We start from the raw sequence: 22,498 nt of genomic DNA, 5'->3' as shown, positions 1-22,498 counted from the left end.
ATAATGTCATTGACTTGTCATCCCGGTAGACATGATGAAAAAGAGTGGGATGATGGTCGTCATTAAGTACTTAGGTAATCACGAGATAAAATAGGATGGAAACTAAAAGGAAATTACATTGAAGATGATAAGAGAGTCGCGGGAAGAAATGAATTTCCCAGAGAAAAGAAACAAAAAAAAAGAAAAAAAAAGTGAGATGGATCGTGTAGGGAAATACTGACGGAGGTTACATACAAGTGAAATTCTCCGAAAAAGTCGTAAAAACTTTTGGCTTTTTCCTTTTTTTTTTTTAAATTTTAGATTTTATTTTTCAGCAGAAACATCAGTTACATCTCATTTTCTTTTTCTTTTTATGTTTTATTTCGTTTGAAAAATGCGTGGAGGGAGTGGAGTGACGGGAATCTAAAAGCGGAAGGATTTCGAGGAACAAAAAAGAGCCGTGCTAGGTATTAGGTAGAGTAGGGGGGGGGACACATGTCAAGGGGTGGAAAGAAATGCAACATTCCCCTTGAATCGATTTGTCATTTCGCTTCCCCCCCTTCCTTCTCGTGTCAGGTATTTTTCTTTTCTTTTTTTTTTTAATGTTTTCTGTCTACTAGAGAAATTCTCTTTCACTCGAAATCAAACGGTTACACCCCAACGCATCGCACGTTTAATCGTTTTTCCAGGTACTGCGCGCGTTGTGTTGCTGAGGGCGGGTTGATGGTTGCTTATGTAGTTGACGCCAGAAGTTTTTCCTCTCCCCCCTCTTCCCCCCCCCCCCCCCCCCGAAACAACGTGAGCATGAAAAATTGTTCCAATTCTACGGAACGTCAAACAGCCCCCTTCCCACCCCCCTCCTTTTTTAAAGCAACATGGCATTATTATGCTATTTTAGTTTTTTAAAAAAGTCAATAAAATAGAGCCATCTAGCGGGGATAGTGCAACTCCTTTCCTCTGATCCGAGTATTTCTGCGTTTTCACTATATAAATCAATTGATTTATTCTATTACGGGCAGTATTACGAAAATGCGGTTGATTGATTGTTATATCTCCTATTCGATTTTCCTATAGAATGTAACGGAGCGGCATCGAGGCATCGAGCTTCATTTTTAGAATTGGCATCAGCGCTTTTCAGTTCGTCTGCAGACAACTGTCAGCGCAGGTGACCACTGGCCAGGTGCAGCAAATGAGCAAAATGCATAAACCAGAACTCGTTGTCGAAGTTTTAGTTAGGCGCTTAATCAGTTTACTCGGTTATGCCACAGCCCACAGCACATTTCAGTGGGCAGCTAATTAAGCATACATGTTTTGTACCAGTTATTTTTGTTATAGTGAGTGACTACTGCCTAGTGAGGATTTGGCAAATAAATGGGTTCGCGCCAAATTGTTCTTTTGTTTCCCAAACGTTTTAATCAGGGGATGACCCGTCTTCCTACACGTGGTTGAAACAAAGTAATCAAGTTCGTATAACTTTCAGTCAGTGAATTGTGTGATTATAGTGAGCATTTGACAAATAATATGTCCCTTCAACTAAAGTTTTTCCTTAGTTTCTCGACTGCTTAAAACCTGTGTTACACACTGGGGCCCCTTATTCTTACACGAGGTTGAAAACAAGCAAAGTATTCAAGTCAAGGAGTTAATCTTAGGATTCCGAGATCATATCGTACATTGTAGCAAGAAGCAAGGTATGGAATATTTAGCTCACATTTATTTTCAGTCTTTCTGGCTGGAAAAGAAGTAAATGCTACAAGAAGATTTTGCTCTGTGTCGTCATCAGGCCAATGTTAGATCACACTACAGTGCTTAACAAAAACATTAAGCCTTTCAAGTGTTATGTGACTGTTGGGCGTTGCATTATCACCTGAAGTAGCAAGAATTTCATTTTCCTTTTTTATGGGATTCAACGTGGATTACAGAGGAATAATACAAATCAATTGCAGCCATTCCCCTTCAACACGTGCAACAAGATTATTATGTGAGACTTCTACAACCCTTGTGTGTATTTCAGTAACATGAAATTTTCTGGTAATATTTCTACAGAATTCCAGTATTCTTTTCTCAGACTCTGGAATCTTGATTACCAAAGTGACTCATACACTGGTTGCATGTTGCAAGACGGTTTGTTGAAAATAACCAGTCCCATAAATTCATACAGCTGTTTTCAGTTTTGGCCAAGATGAATTTTTAAAAAAGGACCACTGTCAAGAGCTATACATTCTCATAGGACTTTAGAAAAAAGCTGCACCAAGTATTCGTCAATCTCTACGACTCACCTCACTCGACTTACGGATGCACCCGAGACTTGGAAAAACACTTCTAACACACAATCCTGTCTTATCTACTATTCCTAGATATCGTGCGTGTGTTCTGCTGCTTCATCAGGTTAGATTCATGGTCTTCCAGTTTTCACAACAAGTTTCTGCATTTTTGTATTAATCTCAACCTCAGCGATGGTATGTATAATGTATGTCTTCGCAGTTAGCGACACTTCTAAAGTGGTTGCTGTTGATAGTGCTATTATTTCTTACGTTCACAGCAGTTTCCACTTAAATGAAAAGCATGCAATCAACCTCCAGCTGAATCCTTACAGAACCAGACAGACAGGTAAACGCCTGAAATTGCGTCTGCGGTGCGGTACTTCCACGCCCGTAATAAGAGCAGTAACGGTAAATTTAAACAACTGTGGTCAAACTGATTCTCATTTGAAAATAATTATGCACATTGTAGAATCAACTTCCTACACCAGACGGATGCACCCCTGTGACAACATCGATTATGGAGGAAAATGCGGCAGAATATCAGCTGACGTCATCGTGAGTTAACGCTTTATTAATTTCTCTTTCACTAGTTGCGGTATGTTGATAAGAATGTCATAATTCAACCCACAAAAATAAGTTTTCGTTTTCACCTTACCATAAAAGACGTACTTTTCGTTAATTGCGAGAAAAATTTTAGGCTAATTAAAGGAAAGATTAATATTATCTATTAGGGATCATTGGTTCAATGAAGTTTACCGGGAATGTGGCAAGAGCAAGCCGATGGCAGTTTGTAAAGGTCAATGAAAATTCCCTTTTTGGCATCGCAAGGATCAAAGGACAACATGCGCTGGTAGACGTACTTTTGCAAGCATTTGCTACCATAGCAAGGAGCCAAAGTGCGGCAAGAGGAGCCGGAGAACAAGCAAGTCTCGACACGTTGGGTCTGCGTGTATCTCGGCCAGGCGATATCTTGAATGATGGCACGCCATTCACCGTCAACGTTCAGAGCGCGCAGAGGACGGGCGTAATGGACATTGCTGGGGCAAATGTATCCCTCCTCGCCGATCCAGTTGGACATCTCGAAAGTCTTGCCCGTGTAGTTGGAGTAGTCGTAATGTTTCTCCGATAAAGATGTCAGTCCATCGACCAAGTTGTCGGCCGACTGTTTGGCAATATCATAGTACCTCTGCAGCACCAACGGGTCGTACTTGATGGCACTCTGAAAGCAGGTAATGATTTTAATTAATCATCTGGGAATAATAAGATAAAATTTATATGGAAAATTGGACTTACTCTGATTTCTTTTTCGGGGTATTCAGCGTCTGTGAGACAGAAAGTTTCAGTGCTGTTTTCCGAACACTTTGGTGCCTTGCGAGGGTTGCAGTTATCGGACGGAACTGCTGGGTAGGCAGGTTTTGAATAAGTTTGGGGATCAGCATCCGGTTCCGGCACAGCAACAGCTCCAACCAATACGGCAGCCAAACATAGCTAGAATTTTAATGTGATTCACACTGATTATTAGTAAAACTACAAAAGATCAAAATCTTGTAATTAAAGAAGGAATCTTCATTAAAAAGTTTGTAAACTTACCAATGAGGTTTTCATTTTTAATAAATTGATAAAGTGTGACTGGTTTTAAAAGTGTACACACTGAGTTGTTGACTGTCAGCTCTCAACTGATGCAGATTACTCACAACAGGCGAGGGTTTTATACATTTGCATCTATCGGTGATCAACGCCAGATCTCCATTGTGGTATTTTCGAGTTTGGGGTTTACAAAATATCAAAATTTCGAATTTGAGTTTCACTAATGAACCTGTCTTGTTCCCATTTGAAATACTCGCTTTCATTAATGAGTTTGTCCAAATTTGAATTGGTCAAATAATCGAAATTAATTCATCACAGTCCAACTTGTTTCGTGTTGATCTTAACCACAACCTCAAAATGTGATCTGCCCATAGCCACTTACCATAGAATTTCGAACCTTACCTTAATCTCCCAATTAGTGAAATTATATCAGTCAACTGGAAAGTGAAAGCGACTGGAACTTTTTTGCGGTAGTGGCAGGGCACAATATAAAGCGCGCTTAGTTTTTATTTTGAATTAGTTGTTTTCTAACCAGACTGGAGCCTGTACAACAAAAACTTTTCTAGCTGTTTGTCACAAAATGTCTATCAATTCATTAGTAAGTTCTAATTCACAAAACAAATTCAAACATAAATTTGTGTGCATAAATAATAATTACTCTTCTATTACTTCCTATTCATTTTGGACACAGATTTTTACTTCGTTGCTGGTTGGAGTTTATAGCTCTCCCGATCCCAGCTACAATAAACCTTCATACGCTCCGACAAAATTCGAGCAAGCCGAGATTCCGCACTGCGCCAAAAACACTACAAAGTCTTGGTGCCTGGAAGACTCGGAATATCCCCATCAAGAGGTCAGAGATGCACTGGACCAGCACTACCAAAGCGTTTTGGCTTTCTACAAAGATAAACTGGCCAACACAGACAATTCCGTCGACGGTTTGGATAAACTGAGTGACGAATTTTACCTTTGTCCGAGCTCCACCGAGTACGTCCGTCCTCTTCGGGCCATTAACGTCGAAGGCAAGTGGCGGACCATCGTCAATGGAGTAGAGTCCTACGGCGTCAAATACACCCAGACGGCTCGAGTTGAGGAATGTGACGTGGTGATTGGCACTGTCTGCCCACTGGTCCCGTCCTGCTACGATTCCAAATGCATCCAGAAGAACATCTTCCACCGTTTTTTGGTCTTCAATCCCAGCGATTACGCATTTCCTTTCACCATCGAAAAATTCAAGTTGCCTGGCTCGTGCGGATGTGCAGTTGGGGCTTTTAAACCTTGAAGAAACCCACCGGCGGCGTTCGCGGAAAAAATTCTTTCAAATGGACCGAACAAAAAACTGAGAAGATAAAATTAGGTTTGCTGCTTATTTGGATTGCATCTTATTACGCCTTTAGATTATATATGGATGCTGTACATAATTTTGGAATATTAGTCTTAAAATAACTAATTCTAAATAGTAATTGAGCTAACAGTGGTGCCGGTAAAAAATCAGTAATTTGATCATGAAGCCTTTCTTTGTCATCCTGTTGATATAATACAAAACAAAAGTAATTAATTTGACAAAACAAACGCAAAATTAAAAGAAATTTTAACTTTCAATGTCCCTCCCGTAAAATAGCATAAGAAATTAAGTCCGCGAACTAATTGTTTCCAAATGTTTTTCTGTAAATATGAAATCGTTCCTCTTCCTAGTGTCGAAAAAGAAACTAGTTCTCGCTGACGCATGAAGCACAAACGAAAGGAAACATATGGCAGCTAATGTGACACAAGTGTGCCAGCTTGAAAATATGGCTTATTCAGATTTTATCCACAGGATGTGTGAAAAAAATTGTGGGGTGAAACAAATTACACTACGCGTTCGCATTAGTTACTAGTCAACTGCTGAATTGAATGATAGGGGACCAAATCAATAGTTCAACGATGTCAAATTATTTCAACAAACGACTAATTTGTCTTGCTATTTTAGTGTTTAGGACAGTCGTGTTCGTCACCTCTTCATCTGTATCGAACGAAGGATATGTACAAATGAATCAGACAGGCCTGACTACAGAAGCCCTGGACTTTATCGTTTACGTGTGTAGCAGCTTGAATAACTGTGAACCGTTAGCTACTGGTTTGGTTGTCGATAACAACTGGAGAGGTGTATTTTACAATCTCTGCTACGACCCAAAACGGTGCGACAAGGTATTGTACCATGATTTTTTCTTTTTGTCTTCTAAAAATGACTTACGTAGTTTAATCAATCTCCGTCAAATATTATTCAGGTTTTTACAGCCGCTGAGTATGATACCTTATTCGGTGCGACTGTTTCTAGTTCACGCACTCATCTGACGCTCAGGTACGTGACACCAGCTACAGGACCCAGGATTTACTTGACCACTGGCCCGAATTCTAACAAGTAATTATATCAACCCTATCAATGCTACGTTCAGGATCGTTACGTTAATATAAAATTCACAGGTATCAAATGGTTTATCTCCTGAACCGAGAGATAAGCTTTGACGTCGACTTATCTACCGTCGGATGCGGATTCGACGCATCCTTTTTCTTTGTCGGAATGGAAGAAGATGGTGGGATGGCCAGTCACAGTTACACAGGACCCATTTACGGAACGGGCGGGTGCGACGCCCAGCTACCCGAGCCCAACAAACCATCTTGCCACGAATTAGACATTATTGAAGCCAACAGTTTAACCACAATGATGGTCACTCACACCTGCAATGCCACCAACAACGGCTGCGAACCTTCCGGGTGTGCTTATCTGCCGTACGCACTTGGAAAGAAAAAATTCTACGGACGCGGGCCGTCTTATTGCGTTGACACTACCAAAACTTTCACCATCGTGACTCGTTTCGTTTCGGTCGACGGAACTGACACAGGGGACCTCAAAGAAATCCAACGTTTCTACAAACAGAACGGCAGGACGATACCGAATCCAACAGTATGCCTTTATTGATTAGAGATTGAAAAAAACAAACCAATGTAATCCATTTTTTAAAATGCAGGTTGAGGGGAATTTCAATTCTATATCGGACGCTTACTGCAAATACTACAATCAGTGGAACATGGGAGGAATATCGGCCAGCATGAGTTACGGATTAAAGAAAGGAATGGTCCTCACAATGGGAATGGCTGGCTATCCTGACAAACCAGACGTATGGGGCTGGTTAGATAAAGAACCCAACGGCCCTTGCCCAATCTACAGCAACCCAAATCCGAGTATCACATACGGAAATATTAAATATGGGTTTATCGGAACAACTACCTATTTAAAAGTATGACCAGTAGAATTACAAGAGGAGCAAAGCGGTTTGGAAAAAGTTTGAAAAAAATGGGCCTTATTACATTTGTCTCACACTCTCACACCGTATGTTAACTAACGCATACTGTTAAGTTAAAACGTAGTGACATTTAATACACGTATTCGGGAATCGGGAAAGAAGAGTTGGATATTTCAAACGGATTGTTCATCCTTTTTCATCTCGGACACGAGTTTCTATGTTAAGGGTTACTATTTAGTACATTTTCCAAAATTTAACGAACGTATAGCAACTGCAGAGCGGCTAAGAAGAGCTTTCGATGCGACACACAAACTAAACATTTGACGGTACTTGAAACTAGAAACCAGACTTTTAAGAGTTAAGATGTTTGAGGTGCACGCGAACAAGACTAAACTAGGCGTGTGTGTCACAAACGGTATTATCATATAGATTAAAGACGAATCAATTTCACTGCTATTATTTTACTTTTAATAGCTTATTTACATTTATTCCATCTTACATTTCCAACTGCCTACGGCTATAGGAATAGGCGGGAATTGGATAGGAAGGGTAGCAACTAAAACGCCATTTTGTTTCAAGTAGACAGCTAAGGCTATGCAGCTAAGCAAACAGTTATCTCCTTATCGGAAGGGTTCTTTCGTGTCCTTTCATCCTTTGCATAGGGCAAATCCAGCGTGATATTCACCTAAATCAGTGTGAAATTAAAAGAATTAAAGAAGTACCCCCGAAATCCAGTTGCGTTGGACTTTTATCATATGACATAATTGACATGTGTAAGCATTATTAGTTTGACGAAAGCACATTCACATAGTGTCGTCTGCTTTCCTTTTGTTTATTACAACTTTACAAGTTTCGAAAAAGAAACCGTTTGAGATTACAAAGAAAACGAAACGATCTCATTTTTCGACGTGCCTGCACGAAAAATAGCACAGCAAATAAAGTTTTACAGAATTGTGGTGGTCTTGTCAACTCTGGTGTCGCGGCTCTCCATGCTGTTTGGAAGGTAATAGATATAACTAAGAAAATAAGTTAAACTGAGTTAAAGAGTATGATTTAAACCTGTTCCAAATCTGGAAAATGTTAGTGTCTGACTACTTGACTAGCATGCATCATGTAGGTTAGCTGGTAAGCCCCTTGTTGGCACAATGTTTGCACTTTAACCATCTTCTTTGTGAAAATTTAAGACCTGAGCGGCTGAGCCACCCATCAATACAACACGATATGCAAGTTTTGCTAGCTCTGGTAGTGACCTGTTATCAACAATCTCAGTATTATCGCTTAGATACTGATTTGTGTTACTTTTATTTCTGGGACCTGCTAAATATTTCAATGATGTGTGACTTGCTCAAATGCAGCATATTATTAAGATACCTTAAATTCTACTGTTTATTAACAATTAGGGTTTATTCATTTTCTCGTTTTCAACTTTTCCTTACTTGTTGTTTCTGTTAATTTTTTTTCGTAACCCATTTTTAATTTTTCATCCAGATAAACAGCATTCCGTTTGCTACAAGTCGAGCTACGGATCTCTTCTTCCTCTTTCTTTAAATGTCCCCGTGTACACTGTGTACACCTATGTGAGTGTATTCACGAGGACCCCCCTTTTCCTACCCTGCCTGGTGATGGATTCAACTTTTCAGCAAATGGAGCACTAATGTGGATGTCTGGCTGTATTTCCCAGGCTTAAAGGTAGGAAAATTTATCTCTATTCTTCTTTTTTTACTCTTTGGTGGCGTTGTGATTATAAATCGTTACGGCATACGATTAAATTTATTCCTAAACTAAGCGTTTTGACTGAAACTGTTTTCTCATGGCTTTCTCAGCAAGGGTTCATTTGCATTCGTTTTCTTGCCACTTTTATCCATTTTTAATAGTTATTCAGTATATAGACTGGATTTCTCATTCGTGCAAAAGAAACATGTTCAAATCATTATGGAAGCGGTTAACTGATATGCGTTTTATTTTTATTGTTGTTTAATTGAACAATGCTCCAAAGCAAGAAATTTGTTGTATCGTAAAAAAATTATCACCGACACCAGTACATCCTGCTAAGTATTGAGGCAACTATAACTCTCAACACAACTACAATTAGAGATAATTTTTATTAGTTTTTAATGCAATCGCAGAATCAAATAAAAAGCGTCAAATCGTGCATCTAAGTGAATGCATTGTGATTATGGATGAAATACTCCTTCATTTTCTGCGTCAGCTTCTCTACATTTCTAGCTAGTTCAGATTTAATGTTGGTTATTCCTTTTCTTAAAAACTGGCGTCGTTCCTCATCGTCAAAGTCAAGCGCTTCGCGCACATTAGGGACACCCTAATCTTCTGTCTAGAACCATAGATGCTAGAACCACCCATGATAGTAACTTTAGCACACTGATAACAAAATTTTTTATATAAATAACCAAAATCATCTTGAGCTTCACTAAACCCCTCATTTATTCTCTTTTCAGGTTAATAATTAATTCTCTGCATTAAAATTAAAGGATGTGTGGAAAGGAAGACATCGAGTTTATTGGAGTGTTCGACAATGCAGTTAGTGGCAATCACCTCTTAAGTCTGTACAACTTAATAGTAACTCCATTTCTATTTTTTCAACCATCTTTTTATAAATATTCAGGTTTTGTCTGAGCATCTCATGCTGCTGTCGGCTGCTGTGGCCATTACGTAAACTGTCGCACACAAGGACTCCCCCTTCATGGCTATCCTCCGACTTATTTTCTCTACTTGCCCTCAACCCCCATTGATGCTCCTTGGTCTCTACTATATTGCAAGACAAAATGTGATGATATTAGGAAATCTGAGATGGTAGTAATGTATTTGTACGATAAATCAAGTAGGTTAGTATATTGCTTACATTTTAGTCTCCGGATGTGTGCTAAAGAGTCGTACACTTGTATGTTACTTTAGAATGTTTAAAATTAAATTTAAGTGTTTTTTAAACATGTTAACTGATACAGTGTTTATTAATTATTTTTCAATTACCATTGTAGAGTTCAACCTGCAGACCAGTTTGCATGTCCTTCGCGCTTGACGGCTTGAAGCCCTGCTTGAAGGTTGCGGGGAATATTACGTGTAAAACTGTCAATGCTGTGGTGTAGAGGTTGGGTGAGAACTGAACGTGTTGCATCATTATCAAGCAGGTACAATAGCCGCAAGGCTCAGCCATTTGGTCTGATTTGGACTGATTTGGTATTCATTTTGATATTGTTTGTTGTAGACCCATCCCCAGCAACGTCAACCTAAAGAAGGAAAGGCCAGTTTGCATTTTCTTCACGCTCGAAGGTCACGGAGATCATAAAGTAAAACGTGTCATGCGACGGCGGAGAGGTTGGGTGAGTACGACACGTGTTTCATCATTATCAAGCAGGTACAATAGCCGCAAGCGTAAGCTATTTGGTATTCATTTTGATATTGGTTTTTGTAGACCCATCCCCAGCAATGTCACCATGTCACCTGCAGAAGGAAAAACTAGTTTGCATTTCAATCGAAGGTCATGGAGATCATTACGTAAAACGTGTCATGCTGTGGTGTAGAGGTTGGGTGAGAACGGGAAGTTTTGCATCATTATCAAGAAGGTAGAATAGCCGCAAGGCTTGAGAGGTGAGGGTGAGAAAAAAATCGTATAAAAGGATAGAGAAAAGGTGAAAGTATTCAGTCGAGTAAGCATCTCCAACGCGGCAACAGCTGCAGTGCACTAGTCGTCACCAGCTGCATTCTTCATCCTATTATCAGTTCGCAATCATGAATCATGGGTAAATATTATGTTGTTACATGGAGTTTTAAATATGCCAGTTATTGAAAAGCCAAATTATTTATTGTCTAGTCGTATAAAAGGAGAGAAAATGTGATAGAAATCAGTCGAGAGAGAATCTCCGACACGGCAAGTGCAGTCTGCAGTGTACTATTAGTTACCAACTGCATTTTTCGTCGTACCACCAGTTTGCTATCATGGGTAAATATTCTGTTTTTTACATGGAGTTGTGAAATTTGAATCAATTTTCCATTTTTTATTTGTTAATTTGTCAGTTACAATCGAAAAAATCTGATGTTCACGATTGGAGGTCACAAGAAACATTTCGTAAAACTGGCATGCGGTGGTGTAGAGGTTGGGTGAGAACCGGACGTTATGCATCATTATAAAAAAGGTACAATAGCCGCAAGGCTTAAGAGGTGGATTAGGGTGAGAAAAAGTCGTAGAAAATGAGAGAGAAAAGGTTATAGAAATCAGTCGAGTGAGTATCTCCGACACGGCAACAGCAACTGCAGTGCACAATATGTCAGCAACTGCCTTCTTCGTCGCTTTACTGTTCTCAATCTTGGCCAAATATTTTTACATGGAGTTGTGTATCAACTATACTTATTTTCTGTTTGTTAATCAGCTAGTTATTATTGAATGCAAGTGTTTAAATTAATTAATTGTCTAGTAAAATATGTCGTCGTACTGATGTTGGGTGTCGTATCGGCTCGGTCAACCACTGGTGTACTGATGTCTTCTGGGTCTGGCGGGTGTGAAACCGCAACGCCGCACGTTACTACACCGACGTCCCCAAGTACTACACCACCAAGTCTCCAGATTATTACACCACAACTTCGCTGCCCTGAGCTACTACACCGAATTCCCGAAAAATTATTCTTCCCCGAGCTACGCCATGAATAGTGTCGAGTACTACACCGAGCCCCCTAATTACTACACTACTACATATCACGGGTAAATATTCTGTTACATAGAAATTAAATATGCCAATTATTGAATATTCAAAATATTTATTGTCTTCTCGTATAACAGGAGAGAAAAGGCGATAGATATCAGTCGAATGGTTATCACTGATATGGCAACATCTGCAGTGCAGTAGTCGTCACCAACTGCATTCTTCGTCGTACCACCAGTTTTTGCAATCATGGGTAATTTTTTTTTTTATTATTGGAGATGTGAATTAGCTCTACGTGTTTTCTATTTTTTAATATGTCAGTTATTATTGCATATTTATTTTTATATTGAATTATTGTGTAGTAAACTATTTTGTCGTGCTGCTGTTGGGTGTCGTTTCGTTGATGGCCGAGTCGACCACTGGTGTACTAATGTCTCCTGGGTATGGTGGATACCAAAGCACGACGCCGCCGTCGTACTATGCAACAACAACATAGACACGACCAGTTACTACACCGAGGCCCCCAAGTACTACACCACCAAGGAACCAGAGTGTTACACAACTACAAATGCCGCGCCAGCTTATTACACCGAGGCCCCCAATATTACTCTGCTCCCAGCTACTACACCGAGGTTCCAGCTTATTACACCACTAAAACAGTCGAATACTACACAGAAGTAATCATTGGTAAATATTATGATTTTTTCTTGTGAATCAACTGTACTAATTTATTAATATGCTAGTTATTATTTCATATAAATGTTCAAATTATTTTTATTGTCTAGTAAACTATGGCGTGCTGTTGTTGGGTGTTGGATCGTTGATGGCTGGATTGACCACTGGTGTGCCAATGTCTCCTGGGTATGGCGGGTATCAAACCACTACGCCGGCGTCCGACCTGCTCGTCAATAACAAATACGCAACGACCAGTTACTGTACTGAGGCCTCCAAGTACTACACCACCAATGCTCCAGATTATTATACAAAACCATAAGCTGTCCCGAGTTACTACACAGTAACCCCGAAGTATTATTCTTCCCCGAGCTCCATCACCAAGTCACCGGAGTATTACACAACTACGTATGCAGCGCCAGCTTACTACACCGAGGCTCCCAAGTACTACTCTGCTCTCAGCTACTGCTCCGATGCTCGAGCTTATCACACCACCAACGGTCGAAAAGTACACATAAGTGCCAAAGTACTACTCTTCCCCGAGCTACACAACCCTAACTGAGGCGGCCAAGTATTACGTAGCCTCAACTTTCTACACAACTGCTGCCCCTTCGTATTACGCTGAACCGAAATACTACACCGTTTACTACACCACAACCTACGCTACACTCTACTACTACACCGAAGCTCTGAAGTAGTACACTACGAAGGGACCTGAGTGCTATGCCACTACATACGAAGCTACGACCTACTACACCGAAGCTTCGAAGTGTTACTCTGCCTCCAGTTACTACACCGCTAAGGTATCTGAATGTTACACACGACCTACGCTTCTCCAACTTACTACAGGGAGGTTCCTAAATATTAGAACCGAATTTGTTTTATTTATTTTTGTATAGATCTTCTGTCACACAATAGTTACTTGTTACTGGTAATTGTTGTTGATCTTAAGTGAGATAATACACTTTTTACAGCGGGTAATCATCTTGTACGACATCTCTTACCACCTTCAAGCCTTTTGACGTTGAGAAGTGTTTCGATTTTTTTTTGAACTTTCCTATTTCACATGTCGGAGTTAACTTGCTCTAGTCGCTCTGGGAAAGAACATTCTGGGACTTGGTCGAATTTCACTTTCAGGGTAAGTGAGGAGAAACTTACTGTTAGTGCTAGCTCTAAATTTTGAATTTAACAGCTCTATAATTTTAACGAAGTCTTCGACTCTGTAGAATTTTATTGAAAAGAAGTCTGGAGGTAAAAGATATTTGGAATATCACTTGTGCAAGTATGTAAGACTTGAAAGTTGTAAGTACTTAGACACAATGAACAAAAACTTAAAAAAGGAATTGCTTTATTGTCCCACCTCCACCCACAATTCCACCATATTTTACAGTCACATACATACATACATACACTTAAGATAACCCGTTGGCTGCCACGCCATACAACCCGTAGGTTGCTCTCTACTACTCTACGCGCCACGTCTGAAGGATCCGTGACCAAAGTGGGACTTGCCATTGCTGACAAGTCCGGGCTGACACGGTGACAGGAGAATCCATCACCGCATCGACAAGGGGGAAGTCCCTATAGTGCATTGCCTTAACAGGCGCCTTGCGGCAAGTTTTGGGCTGGTGCGACTTTCCGACCCCGCGGCATGAAAACCACGAGACCGAACAGCGCACGCAGCCCGTGCTAAGGAGCTAGGGGAGGACAAAGACGTGGCAGACAACGGGTTAACTACACAAACGAACACATATTACCAACAACAAATGATGATCCGCGCTGACATTTTGGAGATACCGGCAATGTTTTGGTATCCATCTTCTCGACGTCTCTTCTGCATTACCTGATTAAAGAGAAAACAATTCTTATTGAGTGACATGCCAATAAAAGTTACATAATACAGATAGAAACAATAATCAGGTTTTTAGCTCAAAGATTTAAATATACAATTTTTTAAAGTTTAAATCAAGCTTGCAATGTTGAGAACTGTAAACAGAACAAAGCTCACTTGCTAGTCTTTTTTTTTAAATTCCGGAAGTATACCGGAAGTAACCACAGCGCCTCAACCATTGAGCTGTCGTCAAATTAAACCACATATTCGTGATCTCCATAAAATTTGGGGTCGATTAGGTGTGATTTAAACGAAATCCAAAATTTGGCCAAAATCGAGAATTTTCCTGAGACATAGAGCTGTATTTCACGACGGCGTGACAAAGACATATCATTATAAAAGATTAGTAGATGTACGATGAGGAATTTCAATTGACTAGGCGAAGTTAGACGAGAGATGGAACAATGGAAATAGTATACAGAGCGATGAAAAACGAGAGATAATACACTACGATGCAACGATGGAGAACAAATTCATGCGATACATGTCATATAATCACATGCAAAACCATTAAGGAGCTGGAGTATAGGCTTCCTGGTCATCCCCATGTCCGCGGATGTGGCGATGAATAATGGAGACAGATCCCTGGATAGCCATCAGACGGCACTTCCTCCGGAGGCGGCGCCAAGGAGCCGGGGGGATGTTGAGGGCGACAGCAACCGCGTTGTTTGAAGGGAGCCAGGATCCCAAGGCGCCAATAACGAAGGGGAGAGTTAACCCCAGGCAGCTGTATTTCTCTATTTTTCTGGCATGGCCAGCGTCGAGGGACTCAGGAGCGTCGAAGGTGATGGTGAGATCAATTATTGTTGGTGGGTCGGTCGAGAAGATGACTATGTCCGGCCTCAGGGTTGAGCCAGGGAAGACTCTGTTGACAGACGCTGCATGGCCGGCCCTGGTGATGGTTTTCACAATTTCCGCCAGCACAAGGTCGTGTCGGCGGCCAATGGCCGGAAGATTACTGCGGCAATGGCTGGTCACGTGTGAGGTAGTCTCGGCATCGACCTTGCATCTCCTGCACTTGGTGTTGGGAGCAGAGCAACCAGGATTCCCGAGGAGCGGAAGCAGGCCGAGGCGGCTCTTGTGGATGAGATTCCACTCGTTGAATGAGAGGCAGGTCCGATGAGATGAGAGGCGGGCAACGTCGTTAGATGGGTCAAGTAGTAGCCCCCTTGCTACCCTGCCCTGATGCAAGGCATTCGTGAGGGAGATTGTCCAGCGTTTCCGGATGACTGTGCGGAGGCCCCTTACAGCTTTCAGAGAGAGGCAGGAGACGTCGTCGGCGATCACTTTGGTCGATTCATCGCCGGATACATCGATCCTAACCTCGAGTCTTCGTGCTGATTTCCTGGCACGGGACCAGGTATTGGAGCCGCACTTGTAGAAACGGGTGTCATAGAGTCCACCTTCTAACGAGCCAGAGAGGTAGTTAGAAAGAGGCAGCGGATCAGGTGGCTTGCCGTCGAATCCCCTGGAGATGTTTTGGCTGAGCTGGGCTCTGGCAGTGAGGCGGACAACCGGATCGTTGCTATCGAGGAGTTGAGTGGCACGAGCGATGATCCAGATGTCCGAATCTTTTGCCAGTTGAGAGGCACCTAAGCCGCCAGCCCTGCGATCAGAATAGAGGAAGCCGTTATGAGCAGTGTGGGGGACGTTGGCAACGAAACGGAGGAATTCGGCACAGCGAGCATCCATCTCATTGAGAAAACCGCGAAGGACCCTCCCTGTGGCGAGATGATGAGAGAGAGACGGCAGTAGGTGGGCTCTGTAAACCTCCAGTTTTTGCCAAGGCGCCAAGTCAGAATCGGCGACCTTAATCAGCTTGTCGGGCAGATCACAGACGGGTCGAAATGTTAGACGAGTGCCCATGGGGACTCCTAAGTAGCACTCGCTCTCTCCTTCCTCCAAGCAGCGAAGAGAGGTGCCATGAATGTGCAGGAGAGATGAGTTGGTGGCCTTACCCTTGGACAGGGAGAGGAAAGAGCATTTTGCGACGTTGAACCTGAGCCCGAGTTTCGCCGCCACAGCAAGCATGGCGTCAAGAGTAGGCTGAAGCTGATCAGGAGAGGATCCAATGAGGGAGAGGTCATCCGCGTAAGCAGTGGCCTTCAGCAGGGAGCCGAAGAGATTAAAGCCTTGGTTGGTAGGATCCTTGGCGCAGCGGATGAGGGGCTCAGCGGCAAGGTTGAAGATGATGGAGCTTAGTCCATCTCCCTGACGGACACCGGACGTGGGATGAACGGTGACCAGTTCCTTGTTGACAACAAACTGGAAGATGCTGTTGGTGTAGATGTCAGTGAGAATGTCACGGAGCTCTGTCGGGATCGGAAGACTCTGAAAGAGTTGATGGAGGAAATCGTGGGGGAGCGAGCCAAAGGCGTTGGCAAGGTCGAGCCAGCAGATGGTGAGTCGGCTTTTCTTGAGCTTGGCCTGTTCGATGGCCGATTCCAGCAGCATGGTGTGTTCTTGTATTCCATGGACCCCAGGAAGGAAGCCCTTCTGTTCAAATGACAACCAGTCATTGTCGGACGCGACTGCGGTAAGGCGGGATGCTATGGAGCTCGAGAAGAGCTTGTATATGGTGGAAATTTTAATTGGGATCAATTTTACGAGGATACAAATTTTACGAGGATCACGAATATGTAGTTCTTTTGTACGTCAGATCAATATTTACTAAACTACTGACAGAAATGAGAAAACCGGAAGTAGAAAAAAAACTCATTTTTAAAAATCTAATAAGTGAGCTTTGTTGGGGGAATAGTTATCGTTTGTTATCACTACAAAATTACCACCAAAAACGGTCGATAAACGTTTAAAAAGAAGTGCAAAGTTACTGAAACTGAATGTTTTGACAGCTAAAAATGATTAAGCGTTAGAAAAAAGAAGCGTCCAGGTAAAACTTCGTTTGCGCGTAAGAAGGGCCTGATTTTGGAAACTATTACACAGACAGAGTTTAACGCAACTAGACTATTGGTAGATAATCTACGAAAGTAAGTCAATTGTTGGGTACCTGGGCATAATCCCGTGGTGAGTAACTGCAGGTGTGTAACAGCAAAGGGGGTAGCGACCACTGAAGTGTTCCAACTTGTCGGTGAAGTAAAACAAGTTATAGCAGCAAAAGCAGTGAAGCTAGATGAGCGTACGTCGGGAAGATAAGGATGGAGCAGAACGTTGCTGGATGTCCCTCTTCCTTCATGGACAAAGGTCAGCATTGGCTTAAGGATCTATTACGTGCTCTGTAAAAAAAATGTATTGCATTAATGAATTGAAAATATAACAGTTAATAAAGCATTTCAATCTTTACCTAAACTAAGAAGCACACTGAAGATTTTCATGATAAAAAAACCGCAAAAATGGAAATCACAGCGACCAACAGCCTTACTCATTAGGTTGAGGTAAATTTCCTGATGCTAAAGAAATTGTCGTGAAGTATTGCAGTAGCGTGGTAATAGGTTATATTGATGCTTACCTTGATCATATGGGTGAATGGTGCTAAATTTGGCATTTGACGTGGTGTGGTTGGTGTGGTAGCAGTAATGGGGAAATTCCTTGTCTCCACACATTTGTATTCCATGATATGTGAGCTTCACACATGAGTTTTAGGCTTTTGACAACATGATGGGTCTATTGGAGGGAAAGTGACTGAGTGCTAAGTCAATTTTTTGGAATGACTTATTACAGTATGCATCTAAAATTTGAAGAAATAAGTTGGTATAGTATAAAAATAAGGAAATTAGATCAAGATAAACCTACATATGATACGAAGTTAAATTTGGTATGTGAAATCACAGGAATATAATAATTAATTAGCATCCAATTGTTTCGCCCATTTTGCCCGTTTTTCACGATGTAACAACAACAAAGGCGACACTAGCGACATCTGGTAATGAGTTTTTGAATCTTAATTTGGTTGCACAGTCAGTCAGTCACAGCTCAAATTAACGGAGTTCTATTGTCGCGTAGTGGAGTTCTACTGTCGCGCACTGTCGCGCACTGGAGTTTTGAATCCTAAGTTGGTTGCAATATTATTAAAAATACCCGACAATAGAACTCCAGTGCTCGACAGTAGAACTCCACACGCGACAATAGAAATCCGTTAATTTGAGCTGCGACTGTGCAACCAACTTCAAAACTCATTACCATCAATGTACCTTGAACCTATGTACTTGATAGCAGGTATCCAAGAGAGATTTCCAGGTGAGTTTCATTTTCATTTCCAAGTATCAGTTTCATCAGCATTCATTTTATGATACTAAATTACTAATACTCACATAACATCAACATGTTTTGTATTGAAATTATTTACATAACTTGCACGTGTTCAGTGTTACAGTTAATTTTACAGTCACCCATTCAAAAATAAACGTTTACCCGGGGTTTAATTTTTTCTTTAAACGCGTACTTCTTGATTTGAGAATTTCGTGACTGTATATTCATGGATGCCTTACCTCCAAACCCGCCGGAATCGGACATATCCAGTTTTTCCACGGACGAAACAATTGTAGATGGCTGACGGTTTTTCAGGCTTTAACATTGAAGGAAAGAAAAATTATCCTGGCTACAACTCTAATTTTTTGTTCACTATTTGGTGCCGTAGATTATTGTTATAACACTCCCTCTTTTCCGACTGCTGATTCAACTGTTGTTTATATTACAATAACTCGTGACTGAAATGACTTCCAATAATAAAAGGCAAGCTCAATAAAAAAGACGGCGAGCGATAGACAACCTCCAGCGGCTAAAACGTAAAAGGCCGCATCAAGTTGATTGAATCTTAGCGGAGTTGGAATAGCTGAGCTGGGCGATAGCAAATCAACAGAACACGTAGGTGACCTCGACGAATGCCTCACCGCAATTTGACGTAATATTCCTGCTTGCAGGAGACGCAAATTCCTACACGTTACGAAATTTAAAGCATTGTTCGTGTGCAACGTATATGGCAAAAGAAATACTCAGCGTTAAATGAGGATGTTAATATACTGTTCTTCTGTAGGAATAGTCCGTTACTTCGGGACTGCAGTTTAGGAAGTAAGGTGACTCGGCATTTCTTATTTATTCTGTAATCCCGTTCGATATTCCCTCTAGCATTGATGTCACTCTATAACCAGTAGAAAGAGTAATTATGCTTTTTTAAATTAGCTATTTGTATGTGCCTTTGTCACAAACCTACCCCAATAAAGATATGATTCGTTTTGTTTGACATGAGATCGACTACTGTATTTGAATCCCGGAGCAGTAGCTCTGGATGTTCTTGCCAGCGTCTAGCTATTTCCTGGAAACTGGGTACTGGTGACAACTGAAGAATAGTACACATAAGCGAACGAATTTGTGCCATAGTAGTGTATACAAAATACTCACCAAAAATTCTTCTTGACTGCTGGAGTCTTTCACAACTAATGGCATTACATCTTCATTGGCTGCAGCGTCTTCGAGGGAATTGATGAGGAAGCGATTCTTAGGAGCTGTTAGCTTAGAAATGAGAGATCCGCTGTAAGCATAGGCGAGGACAAGAAGAGCCAGAAGCCAAGCGGACTGAACCATGCGAAAAGCGGTAGACTTTTGAATCAAATAACCTCCTATTCATTTACAGCAAAACAGACGGGATTATGTACATCAATTTTAACAAATAAAAGTGCTGGCGATTATACCTTGAGAAAAGGTTATTGCCAATATGTATAGTATTAATAACCCTCCGTCGATTTTGCCGTCCTTTTCTTTTTGTAACCAACCAATGAGCCAAAGAACTAGCGTCACAATCACCGTAGAAACTGCAATGCATACCCACGTCTTTTTTGGACGTTATTATTTGCACATACAAGAAAAATAAATTTTCATATTTTTACTATTCACTTACAACTGGACAAAAATTGGAAATCAATCCGCTGGCATCGATTCCTTGTTCTGGATAAGGGATCATTATTACTATGTGGTCCATAATGATTCCAACGGTGACATCGAAAGCTAAAAATTTCGGATAACTGACAGGCCCAAATGAAATTGTAACGTCAGCTTCCTGTTAACAGGCAAACAAAAATTATTAAAATTATAAAAAAAATTCTAGACCTTAGATGAACACTGTAGCCTACGTCTGTACCTTACGATTGATCAATCCCAGAACACCGGACCAAGATTCATTTCCGGGTAGCCCCAGCTGTAAGGTGTCGTTGGGAACTACAATGTCATATCTTCTAGAATCACGTTTCATGATAAGAACTAAAAACGTAGGTATAATTTATCATTGGTATAGCTTACGTAAAATTCAAGTGGTAAGCCAACGTTTCAAGTATTTCGTTTTCCATTAATCCTTTATTATTAACTGATATGTTATCAATACCGCCAAGAGGATTCTGCTTTTAGGTAAATGTTAAAATAATTCAACAGAAAATGCATCAGTTAAGCCTAAAACGTAATAAAACAAACAAATAATACGAACGTAGAAGGTTGCAACGCGGAGATGCTTGTTGATTCTGGAGTATCTTGTTCCGCCAATGACAATTAGCAGGGGACACCAAATAATCAACGCAATTATCCATCTTTTCATTTCCATTTGAGTCAAAGTGACGGTAGAATCGTTAAGCGTCTGCTGAAAAAATATCTTGAAAAATATTTAAGGACTTTTTGCATAAGTGCTAGACTGTTAGCCGCCAGCTGCCAACTATTGTTTAGAAATGAATCTTACACTGCTGTATATATAGGCGATGTATAAATCCATTTCCGAACGAGGAAGTACGTAAAAAGTTCGTGAGTTAGGTATAACCACTATAACCTAGGCAGATCCATATGGAGTCTTGCATTGGTAAAAGATGTCAATCTGCTGAACAAGAGATGTCATACAAAGGTTAGGGGGTACCAATATGTATACTATATATTAATGGGGCTTGCATTTTCCATGGTCTTATGTAACTAGTTGGTTACAGTCAATTACAGTGTCAAAAACTTACTATACTCTTACGATGAAGGCCTGAGATTCCTTACAATTATCAACAGATGTTAGTATGTTACACAATCTCATGTCCAGAGCATGTCACGTGGACCCTGGTTTATTAGATGGAAGACGCGTCGTTCCAACTTTTATTGCTTCAGTGTCAACTATACTATTCATGTGATGGTCAGATAATTCCGGCCATCTGTTTATCCTAATCAATTGCAATTTAACATGAGTTTAGCTTAAGGGGACCATAAAATAAAATCTATTAGACCTACCGAGGGCTTAAAGTATCCGAAATTGGTTGAAAAACAAGCTTAATCTGGCTAAATCATTCACAGTCAGCGGTCAGCCCATGCCCCATAGCACAGCAGACAACGAAGTGGAACTGTGGAACGTGCCTTAGTCCGGTTCCGTTTGGTGGCGCGTCATACGCTAAAAACTTCGCTTATGTTAAGAAATTATCATGATAACTCGACTAAATAAATAATTAATTAAAAGAATGCAAAAGTTTTTTTTTATTATTTATTTAAGTGTATCAGCAACTGACAGAACAGTATTGAACCACAAGGGCAATGAAAGACAAAAGACATTCGGAACTGCGATCAAGAACAAGATACTATTCATTTTCAATCCAAAAAAACGATCCTTTCGTTTTAAACGTCTTCGCTGTAATGCGACTGAAAGGTATGAGAAGCATCCACTTCGTAGTTGAATCTGAAATTCGAAGACATCGATGCCATTGGCGTGGGGGGAAACTGCCCAGTCATTTGATTTGAGCAGTTTGGCTCGACCGATTGCGTTCCGGAAGAAGTCCGCTGAACAAATTCATTCCATTTCTTTTCAGCCGCCTGTGTCACCAAAAGTGCCAAGAACTGTTGCTGACTTGGCTCAGCAAAATCAGCTCGGGGATTATTGACATCCATCCATAATTTCCGTTGATTATCCCAGATGACATGGGGAGGTTTGTAATAATTCTGCGGTTTTTGTACAGGATTATTCGGCATATTTTGCGGAGGCTTGCTGTTATTGTTCAACGGATGGACACCAGACTTCTTTGGATGATTCATGTCGGGTTTGGAGGGAATCCTGACTGAAGTGACATTTGGTTGATTTGCGTAATTGTCGTCCCAAGACCGAGGATCATTCTTAATATCGTCCGGAATGTCGGCTGATGAGCAAAAAGAGAGTGTTACTCTTTTCAAACGATCATTCTTAACAAACCGATAGGGATTAAATGATTCTTT

General features: G+C 41.0%; 5 protein-coding genes and 1 long non-coding RNA gene across 11 annotated transcripts; 3 read left to right on the top strand and 3 right to left on the bottom strand.

Annotated features, from left to right (window-relative positions):
• Positions 1–2,795: 2,795 nt before the first annotated feature.
• On the bottom strand, positions 2,796–4,408 carry LOC124326503 (neurotrophin 1-like). Its single transcript, XM_046785391.1, has 3 exons — positions 3,831–4,408; positions 3,534–3,728; positions 2,796–3,459 (listed from the first exon to the last, which is right to left on the bottom strand). The coding sequence occupies exons 1-3, from the start codon at positions 3,843–3,845 to the stop codon at positions 2,983–2,985; spliced, it is 687 nt and encodes a 228-aa protein (XP_046641347.1). The 5' UTR covers positions 3,846–4,408; the 3' UTR covers positions 2,796–2,982.
• Positions 4,408–5,102, top strand: LOC124327713 (neurotrophin 1-like). Its single transcript, XM_046786711.1, has 3 exons — positions 4,408–4,425; positions 4,519–5,005; positions 5,065–5,102. The coding sequence occupies exons 1-3, from the start codon at positions 4,408–4,410 to the stop codon at positions 5,100–5,102; spliced, it is 543 nt and encodes a 180-aa protein (XP_046642667.1).
• A 1-nt stretch (position 5,103) lies between these two features.
• On the top strand, positions 5,104–7,263 carry LOC124326321 (endoglucanase EG-1-like). Its single transcript, XM_046785077.1, has 5 exons — positions 5,104–5,184; positions 5,797–6,014; positions 6,095–6,228; positions 6,291–6,771; positions 6,836–7,263. The coding sequence occupies exons 2-5, from the start codon at positions 5,856–5,858 to the stop codon at positions 7,109–7,111; spliced, it is 1,050 nt and encodes a 349-aa protein (XP_046641033.1). The 5' UTR covers positions 5,104–5,184; positions 5,797–5,855; the 3' UTR covers positions 7,112–7,263.
• A 3,401-nt stretch (positions 7,264–10,664) lies between these two features.
• LOC124326497 lies at positions 10,665–13,419 on the top strand. Of its 2 annotated transcripts, XM_046785383.1 has the most exons (7): positions 10,665–10,692; positions 11,542–11,825; positions 11,904–12,019; positions 12,129–12,453; positions 12,552–12,733; positions 12,824–12,915; positions 12,959–13,419. In XM_046785383.1, exons 4-7 carry the CDS (start codon positions 12,210–12,212, stop codon positions 13,134–13,136), a joined length of 696 nt encoding a protein of 231 aa, XP_046641339.1. In that variant the 5' UTR covers positions 10,665–10,692; positions 11,542–11,825; positions 11,904–12,019; positions 12,129–12,209; the 3' UTR covers positions 13,137–13,419. The 2 variants fall into 2 exon arrangements, 1 of the variants encoding a protein (XP_046641339.1); XR_006915567.1 differs by lacking the exons at positions 10,665–10,692; positions 12,824–12,915; positions 12,959–13,419 and adding exons at positions 10,941–11,069; positions 11,144–11,262 and having other exon boundaries at positions 12,552–12,708.
• An 814-nt stretch (positions 13,420–14,233) lies between these two features.
• On the bottom strand, positions 14,234–18,264 carry LOC124326756. The gene is made up of 5 exons (XR_006915787.1): positions 18,080–18,264; positions 17,796–18,014; positions 17,631–17,736; positions 17,337–17,562; positions 14,234–14,281 (listed from the first exon to the last, which is right to left on the bottom strand). It is a non-coding gene; the product is annotated as an uncharacterized LOC124326756 (long non-coding RNA).
• Positions 18,265–18,954: 690 nt separating this feature from the next.
• LOC124326184 (glutamate receptor ionotropic, delta-2-like) lies at positions 18,955–21,638 on the bottom strand. 5 transcript variants are annotated; one of them, XM_046784875.1, is made up of 12 exons: positions 21,530–21,638; positions 21,268–21,462; positions 21,006–21,187; positions 20,760–20,909; positions 20,579–20,673; positions 20,421–20,514; positions 20,181–20,339; positions 19,975–20,113; positions 19,685–19,902; positions 19,497–19,622; positions 19,279–19,424; positions 18,955–19,219 (listed from the first exon to the last, which is right to left on the bottom strand). In XM_046784875.1, the coding sequence occupies exons 3-12, from the start codon at positions 21,036–21,038 to the stop codon at positions 18,973–18,975; spliced, it is 1,407 nt and encodes a 468-aa protein (XP_046640831.1). In that variant the 5' UTR covers positions 21,039–21,187; positions 21,268–21,462; positions 21,530–21,638; the 3' UTR covers positions 18,955–18,972. The 5 variants fall into 5 exon arrangements, with proteins under 5 accessions (XP_046640831.1, XP_046640829.1, XP_046640833.1 ...); XM_046784873.1 differs by having other exon boundaries at positions 21,006–21,140; XM_046784877.1 differs by having other exon boundaries at positions 20,421–20,511; positions 21,006–21,140.
• Between the last annotated feature and the right edge of the window lie 860 nt (positions 21,639–22,498).

The sequence above is a fragment of the Daphnia pulicaria genome, chromosome 2 (assembly GCF_021234035.1).
Source record: "Daphnia pulicaria isolate SC F1-1A chromosome 2, SC_F0-13Bv2, whole genome shotgun sequence".
Taxonomy (NCBI): Eukaryota; Metazoa; Arthropoda; class Branchiopoda; order Diplostraca; family Daphniidae; genus Daphnia; species Daphnia pulicaria.
Note: the sequence above shows the minus strand (reverse complement) of the source record. Positions and strands in the feature narration are given on the sequence as shown.

Bases quoted from the DNA above. Each gene is read 5' to 3' on its own strand.
- LOC124326503 (XM_046785391.1), bottom strand. The intron at 3,460-3,533 runs GTAAGTCCAATT...ACCTGCTTTCAG, and splicing joins ACCCCGAAAAAGAAATCAGA to AGTGCCATCAAGTACGACCC.
- LOC124326321 (XM_046785077.1), top strand. From the start codon at position 5,856: ATGAATCAGACAGGCCTGACTACAGAAGCCCTGGACTTTATCGTTTAC. The intron at 6,229-6,290 runs GTAATTATATCA...TAAAATTCACAG, and splicing joins ACTGGCCCGAATTCTAACAA to GTATCAAATGGTTTATCTCC. The intron at 6,772-6,835 runs GTATGCCTTTAT...TTTAAAATGCAG, and splicing joins GGACGATACCGAATCCAACA to GTTGAGGGGAATTTCAATTC.
- LOC124326497 (XM_046785383.1), top strand. From the start codon at position 12,210: ATGGTGGATACCAAAGCACGACGCCGCCGTCGTACTATGCAACAACAA. The intron at 12,734-12,823 runs GCTCCAGATTAT...TCCATCACCAAG, and splicing joins CCAAGTACTACACCACCAAT to TCACCGGAGTATTACACAAC. The intron at 12,916-12,958 runs TCGAGCTTATCA...GTACACATAAGT, and splicing joins CTCAGCTACTGCTCCGATGC to GCCAAAGTACTACTCTTCCC.
- LOC124326184 (XM_046784875.1), bottom strand. From the start codon at position 21,038: ATGGATTTATACATCGCCTATATATACAGCAGT. The intron at 20,114-20,180 runs GTAAGTGAATAG...CGTCCAAAAAAG, and splicing joins TTTCCAATTTTTGTCCAGTT to ACGTGGGTATGCATTGCAGT. The intron at 19,903-19,974 runs GTATAATCGCCA...GTAAATGAATAG, and splicing joins GGCAATAACCTTTTCTCAAG to GAGGTTATTTGATTCAAAAG.
- LOC124327713 (XM_046786711.1), top strand. The intron at 5,006-5,064 runs GTTTTTTGGTCT...GAAAAATTCAAG, and splicing joins CCAGAAGAACATCTTCCACC to TTGCCTGGCTCGTGCGGATG.